At 41.4% G+C, this 15,926-nt stretch overlaps 1 protein-coding gene across 3 annotated transcripts in view; it reads right to left on the reverse strand.

The window, feature by feature from the left end:
* Positions 1-513: 513 nt before the first annotated feature.
* The window catches only part of EFCAB14 (EF-hand calcium binding domain 14), a 40,643-nt gene continuing 25,230 nt past the window's right edge, over positions 514-15,926 (reverse strand). For 2 of the 3 annotated variants that reach the window (XM_027598607.2, XM_027598617.2), the window contains 5 exons: positions 14,053-14,157; positions 12,892-13,083; positions 7,948-8,059; positions 6,780-6,905; positions 514-3,933 (listed from right to left, as the gene is read on the reverse strand). In XM_027598607.2, coding sequence (XP_027454408.2) covers positions 3,758-3,933; positions 6,780-6,905; positions 7,948-8,059; positions 12,892-13,083; positions 14,053-14,157 — 711 coding nt within the window. In that variant the 3' untranslated portion in view covers positions 514-3,757. The remainder of the gene's footprint in view (positions 3,934-6,779; positions 6,906-7,947; positions 8,060-12,891; positions 13,084-14,052; positions 14,158-15,926) is intronic. The other variant, XM_027598627.2, reaches the window with a different exon arrangement.

Here is a 15,926-nt window from a genome sequence, read left to right on the forward strand (position 1 = left end):
AAACGTGTAATTTTTCTCATTTTTTTTCTGTGTGTGTAAAAGCCCCAGCCCCTATATGACCTTTCTCTTGGAATGGGTGTCACCACCCCGACCCCCTGTATAAAAAGGCAGTGGAACATTCCTTGTCAACATGCTCTTCCACTGAATCTTAAAAAAAAACCTCCAAGAACCAAAAAAAAAAAAAAAAAAAAACCCCAACCAACCAACCAAATCAAAAAAACCCCAAAACGCAAAACACCAATGGAGACCCAAGTGGAGCTTGGCTGATACAGAGAAGGGAAGGGACTCCCTCTCCCATTACCAACCCCGCCCAACCCTGCAGATGCCCAAGCAGCAGCCTTCACTTCTTCAGGCTAGATGCTGCAGTTCTTAAGGCAGATTCTTCACCATTTGTTAGTTCTTGCTTTCAAAAGGAGAAAGGAGTCTATACAAATAGGGATCAAAGCAGATTTTTGTTTTCTTAGTAACTGAAGGTATGGCGTGGGAGGGGGGAACCTTTAATCACAGACACTGTGGGAGAAAAAGGAAATGTTTTATTTAGATAAATTAAAATAGCTGTATTACTGATATGAAATAAGCAAAGCTCAAGTCATAGAGACCTTGAATTCACTCTCCAAACAGAACCAAAATTGCTCATACATTACGAAAATAGCTCCACTAAAGCAAAGTAGATTTACATTTCTTAATATGAGAAAACAACAAGGTAGGTTAGGTTCATATAACAAACAATACACACTCTATAAAGTCTCAGGAATACCCAAATGTGTTCCGGTTAGGATATGAAAGAAGGGACCACATCTAGCTGGTGTTGGTAAGTAAGCCAATGAGGTGTGTAGCAAACAAAAGCTGTCACTAAAAACAACTCAACAGCAGGCCATTATGAGTATGAGCCCATCACAGTCAAAGTCTTCAACTGTGACCACAAGACCAGCAGTGGGAGGTGGGGGCAACGGAGTTACGTCCAGCAAAGAAACGTAAAGTGAGGAAACACCACTGGCAGGAAAAGTAGCGAGCAGCAGGTGAGGGGTGTACTGTCCTAAGTGCCAGGTCCCTCTCTGCCCTTAAGAGGACATTACCCTTATCCCTAAGCCAGGTTCTCTATTCCTTTGATTCTTCTCTTCCTAGAACATGTTTTTGGTCCTCTGATTTCTAGGGAGGCTCTTGAAGTAAACATTATCCCAGATAGTACAGGCAAAAGCAAAGAAGAACCGAGAAGCTGTGCTTTGGGTCACTTAAGAAAGCCTCAGTAGAAGCTGCCAGGGTGAAAAGGTGAAAGTATTTGAAATAAACACCAAAACCCAATCTTCCTCTCAGAGCTGAGATATGAGGCAAGGAGGCTTGAGTACAGCTCAAAAGTCACAGGTTGGGGAAGTTCAGACAACTTGCAAATAAAACTCCCAAATTAACACTGAAGAATAGGCTCATCAAACTCTTAAGCCAATGAATCTCAACCTGATGCCCTCGTTCTGCCTGGGAGCTAGGGCAGCAGCACAGCAAGGGTAGTCAGTCTGAGAGTGTGGCCAGAACACCTCTGCCTGATGTGACAGCAAGTGGTACGATCCAGCTAGCTCCAGGATGATGCGAGCCAGCTGAGCTTGAGGTGGGACAAACAGGTGAGAAACTGAAAAACAAAACTGCCTTCTCCAGGTGTAGCTATCTGATACAAAAGAAAAGTACAGACAACAAAGACTTAAGGGGTCCTCGGAGTATCTGCCCATGAATTAAGAATTTGAAACTAAAATGGACAAGCTACATTACCCTCAAGTATATTTCATATAAATCAGTTCTCAAAAAAAATACCTTCCAGGTACAGACATATTATTTATGGTACAGTATATACAAATATAGCAGTATAGGTCAATTTATTGCTAGAATTTTATTTGGTTGTTACAAAATCTATAAGGGTATATACATTTAAAAAGGGGGGGTGCAAGGAAGGCAGCCAGAAGAAAAAGAGTTGTCTTCAAGTTACCTAAAGTGCCAGGCTAACTTTATGCTATATTTTAACCTTTCCAAGAAAGAGAAATAGCTCAGGTAGGCAAAAAAATCTTGTTTTCTTTAAAAAAAGAGAAGCACAAGCCATAATGAGGTAAGCAGACACATTCATGGGAAAAGACTTCATCTTGCTTTAACTAAATGTTAACACTTTCAGAAAAAAAATCAAAGTTAGCCAACACTAAACTGAAGACTACATAAAGAAAAAAAACAGCCCTTAAATGTTTAAAGGAGCTCGATGGCATCCCTGGGTAACAGGGCAACTAGGATGAAGTGAAAATGGAAACGAGCTCTACTAAAGTCTGTGCCATGAAAGCTCTAGTTTCTCCCTGACTTGGCCTACAGAACAGTTAAGTTTCACAAAATTCTTCCTTTTGTGTTGCCCAAAGCCTGCGTCTAAGAACAGCACAGCACACACACAGGGAATACGGACGTGTGATTCCTTCCAGTCTGGAGACCTTTCATACCAGGCCTATGGAAATATTTAAAGGGAAGTGTATTGCACTTGCTTGTTAAGAGATTTGAAAAAACTTGCTGCCATCATGTGGTGCCCCCCTGCTCCAGGCCTACTTGATATGGGTTGGCATCCTCTGGACACAATGCCTCTAGCTACTTCTGAGCTGACAACTGTAAGGGAACCTGATGTGATTTCATGTGCTGCACTTCACAACCCCTTTGGCTTTAGGGCACAGAGGAACATACTACGTTCTTGGTAGGCCTCCAGATAAAATGTCAAGGAGTTTCCTGGGTCACAATGAGGGGCAAAGCTATCCCCTAAAGCCCCTCCTGGGTAGCCGGGCAGAGACAGTGAGCCGAGGAGCGCAGCCCCTCCCATTCAGAATGGAGCCTGCATCAGAGGCAGCAGCCAGCTGCAGCTAAGAGAGGTTTGAGTAGGTGGGTGGGGGAAGATAATCTAGCTCACTCAGTGCAGAAAATGTAGCTCCCCACTGCATAACTGTTTATGCTCATAAACCCTGAAATAGGATTAAAAGTGAAAAAACCCCCAACAAGGCTTCTCTGGTTCACAGGTTGGGATCAGTTGAGGGGACAGGAACAAAAAGCCAGAATCTTACTTTTCTGAGCCAGGAGGCAGCACTGTCCTTACAGGGTCACCTCCCCAAATCTATTCCTCCAGCCTCCAAGGCAAACCCCACAGCAGCACCTGAAGGGTGTCTTAAGGAGACATGGACATAGTTTCAGCTGTTACCAACATTAGCGATTTTTAATAACAAGTCATTTGTTCACAGCCTGTTTCAAACTATTCTTCCGACTTCCCACAAAATATGCACAATTCTTTCTTTCATTTTAAATATTTACAAACAGAAAAGGTCTAGCTTTTAAAAGAAAGACATTTTCTGAGTCTGTATAAAGTGCAGCTAATTTAAGGCAAATTTATGTGAAATATAAAAGGTGGCTTATTCTCTCTATATACACATTTTCCAGTTTTAAAAGATAAGGTTTCCTTCCCTAAAAAAAAAGGAAAGAGAAAAAAAAGAGGGCTTGACTTTTTTCCTGGCAATTTTGAAATTAAGATCTTATTGGTTTTAGGAAATCATAGATTTCTGAATATCATATAGGTAAAATGGCCTTCTTTTTTAAAAAAATAACTTTTCTTTATAGCCTTTTCAAACAAGTTAAAAGGTGGCAATGTGTCTGCTACAGTAGTTTGGAGGACTGGAGGATCGATGGGCTGTTTGTGTTAGGTGAGTAGATATTAGGTAGTCCTGGGTATGTACCCATTTCTAAAATATGCCTGATGAGGCTAGACACCTAAAGCTACCCTTAGCTCCAGGAAAGAGTATCTTCCATCGCCATCAGAATCAAATGCTCTCAAAGTCTCTAGTTCTGGCACAGCAGAACCTAAAGAGTTCCAGATTTCCTGATAGGTCAGCTTCCCATCCATGTCCTGGCCAGTCTTGTGGAATAAATCCTGAAGATCTGTTAAAAAGGAATTACAAAAAAATGAGTATGTCTATACATATAACTAAATTTACTCAACAGTTTAAAAAGGAGCCTCAGCTGAATGCAAAGTACTAAAAGCTATTTTGCGGACTTTGTTTCCAAAAGGTAAGACTTACTATCTCACTAAATCAGAAAGACCAATTCTTGACCCTTTAAGAATGAGAGGAACACTGGCACTATCCTTCCAAAACAGAAGCAGTGACAGATAATCTCAGAGAAACGAATGGGCTGGCATTCTCTGTGTCCAAGGCTTTCCTTTTAGATTTACCAGATTCTATTCTTATGTTGAATGGGTAAAAAGGACGGGTGAGGCCTTAAGAGCTAATGATAGGAGCTGAGCCCGTAAAACAGACTATGGCATACTGTTAGTCAAACAGTTACTGTATCACCCAGCAATTCCACTCCTAGGTATATACTCAAAAGAAATGAAAACATATCCCCACACCAACACTTGTACATGAATGTTCATAGCTGCATTATTCCTAATAGCCAAAAAGTAGAAACAATCCAAATGTCCACCAACTGATGAATGGATAAAATGTAGTATATCCATACAATGGAATATTATTTGGCCATATAATGGAATGAAATACCGCTACATGCTACAACATGGATGGACCCTGAAAACATTATGCTAAGTGAAAGAAGCCATGTTGAAAGAATCATGGATATGAAGCCATGGATCATATGATTCCATTTATATGAAATACCCAGAACAGGCAAATCCAAAGATTTTGGTTGACCGATTAGTGGTTGCCAGGGGCTAGGGCGTGGGGGAACAGGGAGTGACTATTTAATAGGTACAGGATTTCTTTCCAGGATGATAAAAAAATGTTCTGGAATTAGATGGTGCTGATGGTTGTACATGTGAATATACTACAAACCACTTAATTATACATTTTAAAAGGGTGAATATTATGGTATGTGAATTTCATCTCAATTAAAAAAAAAGCAAAAGACTACAGATCTTTTCGAAGCGATATATACAGTATGTATAAAGCATCAGGCACCTGTGTGCTCTCTTCCAGCTAAGAGAGAGAGTAGTATCACCCATTGATCTATAGCTTTTCAATTTTGAAGGTATTATTTGAGCCAAAAGGATTGGACAGTTTCTATCAACAGTCTCTTCTGGTATTTTCTCAAAGGCCCATAATAAGGAGGACTGATTATTTACATAACGTTTTAAAAGGACTTGATTGTGTCCCCACAGAATGACTTAATAGATTTAGTCTCTAATACCAGAAGACAGTCAGAGGCTTCTGTTTCTTTAGAAGTCTTCCTAAATCCTTTTCCTCTCTTCATTTAGTCAACCCCACACCTAGATTCTATAGGCCTCCTGCTGTTTGGTACTTAGGAAGAATGGAAATGGCCTGAAGGGACAGAAAGCTGTTGCAATACAAGGTCAATCAAGGAGTTCTGAGCTTTCGAAGAAGGCCCTACTTTCAGTCCTGAGACAGATCCAGTGAAGCAGCTAGAGAATCTCAAAAGCTCTGAAAGCCAGAAAAAGCAGGTGGGACGCTTGTTCTCAATGTCTGCCACCAAGTGGCTAGCTGGAAAATGTTTTTTGTGTGTATAGGGCATGAGCTTATAAAATTGTTAGTAGTATTCAAATAAAAATCTTATTGCTGCTTTGGGTCATTTCAAAAGTGTAGTCATCCAAAGTACGTAAGGCCCATGTTAGAGACTGAAGTACAAATGTTAAGATGGCTATTTCTTAATCTGCTCTAACAGTCTTTCCTCCATTCATTCTCAATTTTTGATGTAATAAATGGCAAGTGGGAGAAGGCACTTGTATTGCCAATCAACAGTTTAACACTCTCCTGTCTCCCCAGAAAATAGAAAGAAAAAAAAAACTGGGGATAAGGGGAAAAAGGAATTGCATTTATATGGCTATATAAGTCTTAATGTTTTAAGCATTAATTATAGACCGTAGATAACTCATTCACTTAACAGATATTCACCTGTACCAGGCACTATGCTAGGGGCTGGGAGTAAAGTTAATTTTCTATCTTCCCAGGAAATTACAACAGAGTGACATGTGCTAAACAGGGGCAAATATACAATATTATACAGAGCATACAGAGGAAGCATCTAATCCAGTCCTAGGAGGTAGGAAATTGTTTCCTGGTGGAACAGTATCTAAGTTAAGGTGGAGAGCCAGACAAAGGTAGGTGGGTGGGAATGGCTGATTTTCCAGGCAGTTATCGAATGCAGGATCAGGTGACTCTAAACATCACAATGAAGAACAGCATATACGCTGAAGAAAGCAAGGCAAACACATTTTACTGGGAATCATCTCCTTCCTACTAAAGTTTATCTTGTTGATTTTCAGCCAAAGGACCCCTCATTTTTGGAAGACCTTAGCAAATAGGGTCAACTTCCATTTTGCTAATCTCACAATATTGTGGTTGCTTATTTGCCTTCTCCACTAAACCGTCATATCCTTGAGGAAAGTGAGATCGTATCTTGCACTGTATTTTTACTGCTTAGCACTGGGTCTAATTAGGCACTCAATGAACGAAGGCTCTATAGTGCGTTGGTTAAGAGTGCAAACTTTGGTGTCAGACTGCCTTTCTGCCTCAGTCCATTATTTGCTGTGTGGCCTCAGGCAGTCTCCCTACTGAGAAAATGGGTATAACACATGAATATTTATGCTCCCAGGACTGTTAACAGGACTATATGATGTAATGCATAGCATATCAAGTATCTGGCTCACAGGAAGTGCTCAACGTTAGATAGGATTCTTTTTCTTACAAGTTAAAAAAATTACAAAATTTGAGCTTTGAACATTTTCCCTATTACTCCATGGTATAAAAATTTACCTTTGATGCTAGAAATTCCTGGTAGGGCAATAGGTCTCAGCTGCACAGCTTTCTCAGTTTGATCTCCAAGAGACTGTGGAAATTTTGGCAATGCCGACGGCTTTGATGTGAAACTCTGTACTTGCTCTGTAACAAACACATACCGTTGTAGTATTATCGAATCTGACACCAAATTAAACCAGTACTGAAAGTCACTTTTTAGGGCAATTGCATATGTACTTAATTTAAGAGAAACAGTTCAGAATTAAGTAGCACAGTGACCACCTGAAGTTAAAGGCATGGACTGAGATATGTTGTGTAGGCAAGTGAAGATCAATCAGTATCAGATAACATTAGGGTTTAAGTTGTGGGAAGCCCATGGGAAGCTCTTATAGTACCTTGTACTATTATATAGTACATTATATAGGTTTAGATGCTAAGAGTTTAAGCTGCAAGTAAGAACAGCATTGGATATCTGATATCCTAGGAGCCATACTATAAGCCTGACCTGGGGTATGTGCCACCAGATCAGCTGGTGCTGAAAGAGGGCTTTCATACGATTATGCAGCATGATGTTAGGACAAAGCCTCCCACTGTAGTCTGTCCCCCATCCGAAAGAGAGTAAGAGAGGTTGTAATGCTTTCCCCCAAATGAAAAAATATTTGTGGGGAGTAGGGGTCAAAGCCAACCCAGTTCAGTGCTTTGGTTACATCCTTGTGGCATCTGCTAATATTGATTAGGTATATCCCTACCTAGAGCCAAGGGCCTTTCCAACTCAATGATCCTATCTATCATTTGTTAATGGTTTTTCAGAAGGACTAGTATTTATTTTTAAGTAAATTTTATGCACTTAGAGTAATGAAAAGACTCCGTAAACAACATTTAGGGCTGGTTTAATATACACTATGACAGTTACATTTTTGCCTATAATTGGATGCAGACAGCATGGAGAAGTCTATTTCAAGCTAAACATTACCCATTCTTTCCTTAATAGTCTGGAATACAAATCATGTACAAAATGGGCTTTTTCTAAATGAAACCAAAGTGTATCAGCTTCATCTCGATGCACTCAGGCATCATTCCCTCAGTTTGATTGGTCTTGCTGGAACACCTTTCCCCACTCCCTGTGTGGGAGGCAGGCTGCCCAAGCCTGCGTGAAATATTCAGAAGCCAGCCCTGAGTATCTCACCTTTGTCAGTGGTGTCTGGAGGCCTGTTGCTCTCAGGTTTGTTTGTGAGAGCACTGATCAGCTGCAGTTTCTCTCTTAGCTTGGATACTTGAGAATCTGAACTATCTTCTTTCTGCCCAAAACAAAGATCACAGAAGGCTTAAGGTGGAAGTGAGACCTTATCTGATTCCTCATTATATTCCCAGAGCCTATTTAGCATGTAGGGCTTGACTTCCAGTATGTTCCCTATTAAAAGTAATAAAAGAATGAATCAACAAATACTAGAAATACCTTTGGTACTCAGAGTTGATAAGGGTCTAGTGGGATTTGAGGCTAGATCATAAAGGGAACATTATGCAACAGATGACCTGATTCACTGTGAACATCTGGTTGATGGGGGAAGGTATGCATGTGTCAGCAGTAAACGAAATGTACCCTTGCTCAGGTGCCCATGCAACACCAATTTCCTAAATGAGTAGATGTTATTTTCTAGGAACTATTTCACACTAAATAATTTTCCTGATATCGTACTTCACCTTGTGACTAGACAAATTTAGGGAGAGTGTTATGCTCTTATCACCTTAAAAAAAAAAAAAAAAGCAACCAACCCTGGCTTTTCCTTCTCTCCCTCCTATGTGAGGATTCAACTGGTGGCAGGAACTGTTGGGAACACACAGAAGGAACTGCAAAATTCCTAATTCATTAACTTACTTATATCTTTTTAAAAGTTTCTTCTCTATGCCCTTTCTCATTCCCAGGATGACCCAGAGTGGCATATAAAAAAATACATTTAATTGTAAAAAAAGAGAAGTCTGATTTCTTTTCTTTTTTTTTTTTTTTTAAAGATTTTATTTATGTGACAGAGAGAGACACAGCGAGAGAGGGAACACAAGCAGGGGGAGTGGGAGAGGGAGAAGCAGGCTTCCCGCGGAGCAGGGAGCCCGATGCAGGGCTCGATCCCAGGACCCTGGGATCATGACCTGAGCCGAAGGCAGACACTTAACGACTGAGCCACCCAGGCGCCCCGAGAAGTCTGATTTCTATGAGGCTTAGGCTCTTCTAACTGCTTAGCCTAGTGTGAAAGGCCCTAATCCTATGTTCAGTGACAGCACCAACTTATTACACTTTCTTTTATTCAGTTATTTCCCTCTCATCTTTATTTCTACTCTCATAGTTACCATATAGAAGATCGCTCTTGGTTTATTATAGAGGTAATATATGGACACAGGTGACTAAAGCTAGGTACTAAATACTTGCGTTTACAAAGAAATTAGGGAGAAATTATATCTGGTTAGGATGCTTAGATGAGGGATGCTTAGGACAAAGGGACCAACACACTGGGATGACAGTTTAAAACACAAAGGGTCTGAAAACAAAACCAGGAAATTTAGGCAAAAAATGTGCATGAGCTGCATTTGATTCTGAGGTTTACTATTAAAATCTGGACTGTTGCTGAAATCACTATGAATCTCCAGCAGTAACCACCTGTGACTTTTTGTGTTCAACATGTATATCTGGATCTTTGGTTTTTCTTGTCATTCCCCAGGTGGGTTATTTTTATTTATTTTTTCCAAAAGCAGTTAGAAAACTCAACAAAAGCCTAGCTCACAAAGCATTAAAATCTTAATATCGCTAGACTATATGAAACAGGGAAGAACGAATATAGATGGAAAGTATTACATCGAAAACTGCCTGTACTATGTATGGTTCATTTCCAAGTGCATTTCCTCTGAACCTCATATCCTTGAGCTCCTCACACACAATGGGCATCTCAGATGGTATTTTAGCCACTCAGCCACAATCTTCTGGGCTTTTACTTTATCTTACTCCGGTTCTTATAATATTAACAGTCTAATCACATAGAATGTTGCAAATAAACTTTCTTTCCTGGGATATCAAAGCATATCACAGATTGTCCCACCTTGACAATATGTCAGGGAAGAACTTAAAAAAACAGGGGAAGAGACAAGGTGAAAGGAACGGGCTGGGCCTTAAATGGACTACGTATGTACTGAGACTGCAATCTAAAAATAAATGCTGGGGCGCCTGGGTGGCTCAGATGGTTAAGCGTCTGCCTTCGGCTCAGGTCATGATCCCAGGGTCCTGGGATCGAGTCCCGCATCGGGCTCCCTGCTCCTTGGGAGCCTGCTTCTCCCTCTCTCTCTCTCTCTCCCTCTGTCTCTCATGAATAAATAAATAAAATCTTTAAAAAAAAAAAATGCTGATTAGTCACCAGTTTTCGATGATCTCCGCCTCTGTTCTCTGTCATGAGTACAGATAACTTATTGTCTTAGCTTAAAAGTCATTTCCTGGGACGCCTGGCTGGCTCAGTCAGTTAAGCATTTGCCTTGGGCTCAGGTCATGATCCCAGGGTCCTGGGATCGAGTCCCACATTGGGTTCCGTGCTCAGCAGGGAACCTGCTTCTCCTTCCCCCTGCTTCTGCACACTCCTTCTCTCTCTAAGACAAATAAATAAAAAATCTTTTTTTTTTTTTTTTTTTAAAGATTTTATTTATTTATTTGAGAGAGAATGAGAGATAGAGAGCACGAGAGGGAAGAGGGTCAGAGGGAGAAGCAGACTCCCCGCCGAGCAGGGAGCCCAATGTGGGACTCGATCCCGGGACTCCAGGATCATGACCTGAGCCGAAGGCAGTCGCTTAACCAACTGAGCCACCCAGGCGCCCTAAATAAAAAATCTTAAAAAAGAAAATTCATTTCCTTAGGGAAGCTTTCCTGATCTCTGCTAACATCCTCATCATACCTTATAGTTTTTCTTTGTAGCACTTACCATACTTGTGCTTAATTATCTGTTCAATTATGTATTAATGATTTTCTGACTTTGAGCTCCACCAGAATAAGGGTCACATGTCTGTCCTGCTCACTGTGGTCACCCCAACTCCTTGCACAAGGTAGATGCCTGATAAAGTACTCCCTTGTTCACTAATATACTAATTTACTAATCACTTTGTCCTGAAGTTGCAGCAAATGGAGACTAAAGTGCTCCTTTTGAGAAAGAAACAGTAGCTCAAAAGCACAAATACGCTGTTGTGGTTTATTTGTTTTTAAGTAATCTCTACCCTCAACTTGGGGCTTGGACTCACAACCCCGAGATTGAGAGCTGCATGCTCTATTGATTGGAGTGGCCAGGTGCCCTTCAAAAGCACAAAGATGCTGATGTATTATTTTTACCTCAAAATAAGCCCCCCTTATTTATCTTTATGCTTTGGGTTTTTAATGTATCTGTTCTGTTGGTCACTTGATGCAAGGACTCTCTTTTCAGAGCGGTGGCTCTATCATCCATCTTAAAGGGTAAAAACAACAAGATTAAAGGCAAACATTAAAACTTCAACAACATCAGGGCGCCTGGGTGGCTCAGTCGGTTAAGTGTCTGCCTTCGGCTCTGGTCATGATCCCAGGGTCCTGGGATCGAGCCCTGCATCGGGCTCCCCTGCTCAGTGGGGAGCCTGCTTCTCCCTCTCCCACTCCCCCTGCTTGCGTTCCTTTTCTTGCTGTGTCTCTCTCTCTGTCAAATAAATAAATAATATTTAATAAAAAAATAAAACTTAAACAACCTCTAACACTTTTAAAACAAATTGGTCAAACTTCTTTAAAGGCTCTTAGAGCACTTTCAACAGAAATTCCGGTAGGAGAACGAGAGGAGAGGGAGAAAGTTTGCTGAGATACAAAGCTGAACCTGAGGCTTCACAAACCTTAAAACTTCTGAAGCATAAACAGTGAGAGGACTTAACACCCAGAAGCATGCTTGGTAGGATGCTGCTGGAAGACACAGCAGGACAGATGGTACTACTAACAATTTCCTCTTCTGGAGGAAAAGAAAGTGGAGAGGAGAGGGACAGTATGGGGAGTCTGTGGCAGAAAGTTTTCACTATAAGCCTTGAAAACCTTTAAGGCCTACTACTCATCAAATCACCCCAAATTCCTAGCCCCTACTTAGCTGAGTTCAAAAGGGCTTTTTAAAATAAGGCTCCTTTAATCTTCACAGCTTTGGAGTAAATTACACACCCTTGTAAAGCAGGAGGGGGAACAGGTCTTCTGATCTGTCACCCTCCAAGCCACATCAAGCAAGCTGCCAAGGCTCCACTGTGGCAGAGCCGGTTCAAAACCTGATGTCCGGGGGCCAGAGTTCAACTTTACTTGTGGGCTTGTTTCTAGCTCTGCTGCTTATGTCAATTTATGGTATAATTTCCTGTTTTAGGTTTGCATTTCTTTACATATGCCTGTGTCTTCATTGTATGAAATCTTTAAGAGTGGGGCTTGTAGCTATTAAAAAATAATCCCCATGGATCTCAGCACAACGTCTATATGAAGGGGATTAAAAAGCACACATTTTATTGACAATAACATGAAAACCAGTAAAACACATGGTCTGCCAGCATCAATGACTTAGGTCACTCAGTATTCTCACATAAAATGGCAGGATGGACTCAATGATCTCTCAAGTTGAGGAGCTGATCTAGTCTGGTCTGTTTTAAATGGCTTTCCTGCGTTATATGCAAAAGGTTCACCCAAACATGCAGACCAAGCAGGATAAATTTGAAAGTTCAGGCTTAAAGAGACAGCAAAAGATTCTTCAGTCATTGTTACTGTCAATGCTCCCACCCTTACCAACTTAAAAAAGAGCAAGAAGACCTCCCCTGGAAATATGTGCCAGAGCTTCCCTACCAGACGGGTCACTGGTAATATGATAGGAGGCTTGCCATTTCTGCCAATGGCTTGGGGTGAGGCCCTGGCAAGCAACTAACTCCTCTACACCCCCCCTTTTCCAGATCGGGGCTAACTCTGCCTGTGCCACTCACATCACAAAGCTAGTGTGAAGCATGGTATGAATGCATAGCCTCTCAAATATGCCAGGGGACTGGATCTGAAAAATCTGTGGAGTGTCATCCATGTAGACAAAACACACTGCAACACAGAACATACCACAAAAGATCCAAAAAGGCTTACCATGCTGAGGGACAGGTTCGCTTGCTTTTCTACCTTGCTCACAGCAACCAGATCTGTTTCTATCAAGTTGACTCTCTGGGTAAGGTTACTGACTGTCTCATTCATCCCCTCGAGTTTAAGATCATTCTGTCTCTGGTACCCCACTAGGGCACTGTTTACCTCCTCTAAAGAGTTGTGAAGGTACAGGATATCCTGGAGTGGAAATAAATCAAACTGTGGAATCCAGCTAAAGACATACACTAGACAAGCAGGCCAGCAGCACTAAACAACTATTACTGTCACGTTACTGAAGTAAACGCCTTTTCCTGGTTTAGACCATTGATTGTCTGTCTTGGGTTTGTCCCTCCACTCTAAATTGCTCCGAGTTCACTCCCTCTGGAATTGTTTGACCTCAGCTAGACAAGAGGGGAAAGGGGACTACCTACATGATTCACTTTCTGGTCCCAGAAAGCTGAGAGGTTGGGAATTGATTTCCCAATGTTTACCTCACCTGCTGGCGGGAAAGCTTGCTGGGTTATTAACTGAAACGCCTATTAACCTAATTTGTCAGAACAAAACTACCTTAGGAAAAATACCAATTACTGAATTGGCTCATGTAGCAAAACCATAACAAGTAGTGCATTATTTAGTACAAGATTCAATTATTTTTATTGACATTCTCCAGTACTGATTGCTACTTAAAAAGGAATGATGACTACAGGTTTTAGAGGGCATTAAACTCAGGACAGGAATTCTTCTTAGTGAAGATTTCCTTTATTTTCTTTAATGTGATTCTGAACTCAATAGCCTTTTCCCTCCTCTTGTCTTTAGAAAATCTTGACTTCCAGGGATATGCTTTCCAACATTTTAGAAATGTTAAACTTGCCCAGATTGCTATTTTTCATAAACAGTTTCAGGATAATCTGGCTATTCTATGTCTTCCAAGATGTGAAAAGGAATTTACTCCACTGATTGACATGCAGGGAAAAAAAGCAGAGTGCCAAAGAAGAACCAGGACAGCATCTTGGATTCCTAAGACAGCAACACACATTGCTATCTGCTCAGCTCTCAGGCAGGCAAATATATGCATGGGATGAGGCACGACAACACTGAGCCCAACTATTCAGGTGGCCCCCAGAGTCCACTGTGGGCACAGGGAGTAAAGCCAGAGACAGAAAGTACCTGTTTCAAATTCTCACTGTGGGTTTTATTGTCAAAATCTGATGTGGCTGAAGGTGATGGAATGATCTGGTTGCTTCCACTGGTCTCTTTCAAGAAGTGCCAATTCTGTTAACAGAAATGGAGGTTTAGTATAGGCAACAACTAATTATCAGGTCTACTTAACCATCTGGGATGGTCCTAAAACATTCTAGCTTCCCAGAGGGGGCATTCACAGATTAATCAACAATTACTTCCCAGGAGCCTACAGTGTGACCAGTCTTGTGCTAGGCCCCAAGGGCACCAGGTACTCTTGGGGATGCCAGCCTGAAGCATGGACTGGACCAGCAGCACGCAGACTCGTCAGGGAACTGAGATCCTCCCAGTCTGTTTCTTGTCTCTGAATGGAATGAACTCCCCAGAAACCAGCCCTCCTCTCCTCCATTACCTGTACTCCCAGAGAAACTACAGAATCACTAACACTCTCAGGGGCCAACTCAGTCTGGACCTGGCTAGTGTCATCACTTCCCCAGGACTGAAGAGGTTTGTGCACTCAAAGAGTAGCCAGTCATGTAACCACTAGCCTCGGGCACTGAGTACAACGAAGCATGCACATTATTCATTTTTCCAGTTTTAATAGCACATGCCAAGATTTATGTCTGAAGGTTACCCTTCCCTTCCCATCCCCTTCCCAGCGCTCAAGTCTCTCTTTGCAGAGAATGAGCACATTTATATATACACTTTTTCCCTCTAGTGGAAAAACTTGCATGGCTTAATCTTTCAGGGCTCATATCTATGACTTAGTATAAAACGTGCCAGTGGGGAGGATTACCACTGGCAACCATGGAAGTTTAAAAGAGGCAGATTTAATTACAACAGATTGCAATTAGGGAAAATAAACGGTTTTCCCTGAAATTTGAAATCCTAGACATTTATCAACCCTGCTTTTAGAAGAAACAAAAGGCAACAATAAAGAAAATAGAGAGGCGGGAGAAAAAAAACCCCATGGTTCTCTAAAGCATGAATTTTTGACTTAAGAAACATGTATTTTGGAAAATATTTATTACTTTGAGAAAATCCTCAAAATATTAACATAAGAGTAATGAAAGAATTGTTGAGTTTATTATTATGGATCCCACAGTTACTCAGCAGCAGAGGTGGAACTGGAATCCAGAGTGTCTGAACACCAGCTCAACAACTGTTCCTTTGGGTCAGCCCCATTAAATACCAGTGAGGAATACTTGTTCTGAAGAAATGAAAAACCGTCCCCTTCTAGAGCTCTAATATAGCCCTGGTCTCCTTGGTACAAACTGCCCAGTTTAAACCTGAAACTCCAAAGCTGGAAAAGAGCATGTGGGATAGACCTAGAAATTAGTAGAAAAGCTGGGGAACTTTTGTGTGCCTTGAACAGTCCTGATTTCATGTACATATAACTCATCTCCCCAGCAAGACGGCAAGGGCTATGCCATCCTTTTCTCCCTTCGTAAATCTTTCATGGAGCAGACTACTCACTAGGTGATTGATTAAGGCCTCAGAATGACTGTAGACCACTTACACCCACACAACATGAAGAGACATTTGAAGACAATTCCTGAGCACTGCAGGGGTTTGCTTCTGTCTCACTTATCTGCTGCTGCGTAACAAATCATCCCCAAACTTTGTGGTTTAAAACAATTCATTATTCCCATGATTCTGTGGGTTGACTGGGCTCAGCAGGTATGGGAGTATTCTTCTGTTTCACATGGTGCAGGCTAAAGTCTTTCTTTCTCTCACACTTTCATACACACACGCACGTGCAAGCACTCACGACTGCATCCAACTGGGAATCTGGCTGGAGCCGGAACATCCCAGATGGCCTTTCATTTCTAGAGTCCTCTTCACTTGGCCTCTCACCATTT

This window comes from Zalophus californianus, chromosome 4 (assembly GCF_009762305.2).
Source record: "Zalophus californianus isolate mZalCal1 chromosome 4, mZalCal1.pri.v2, whole genome shotgun sequence".
Taxonomy (NCBI): domain Eukaryota; kingdom Metazoa; phylum Chordata; class Mammalia; order Carnivora; family Otariidae; genus Zalophus; species Zalophus californianus.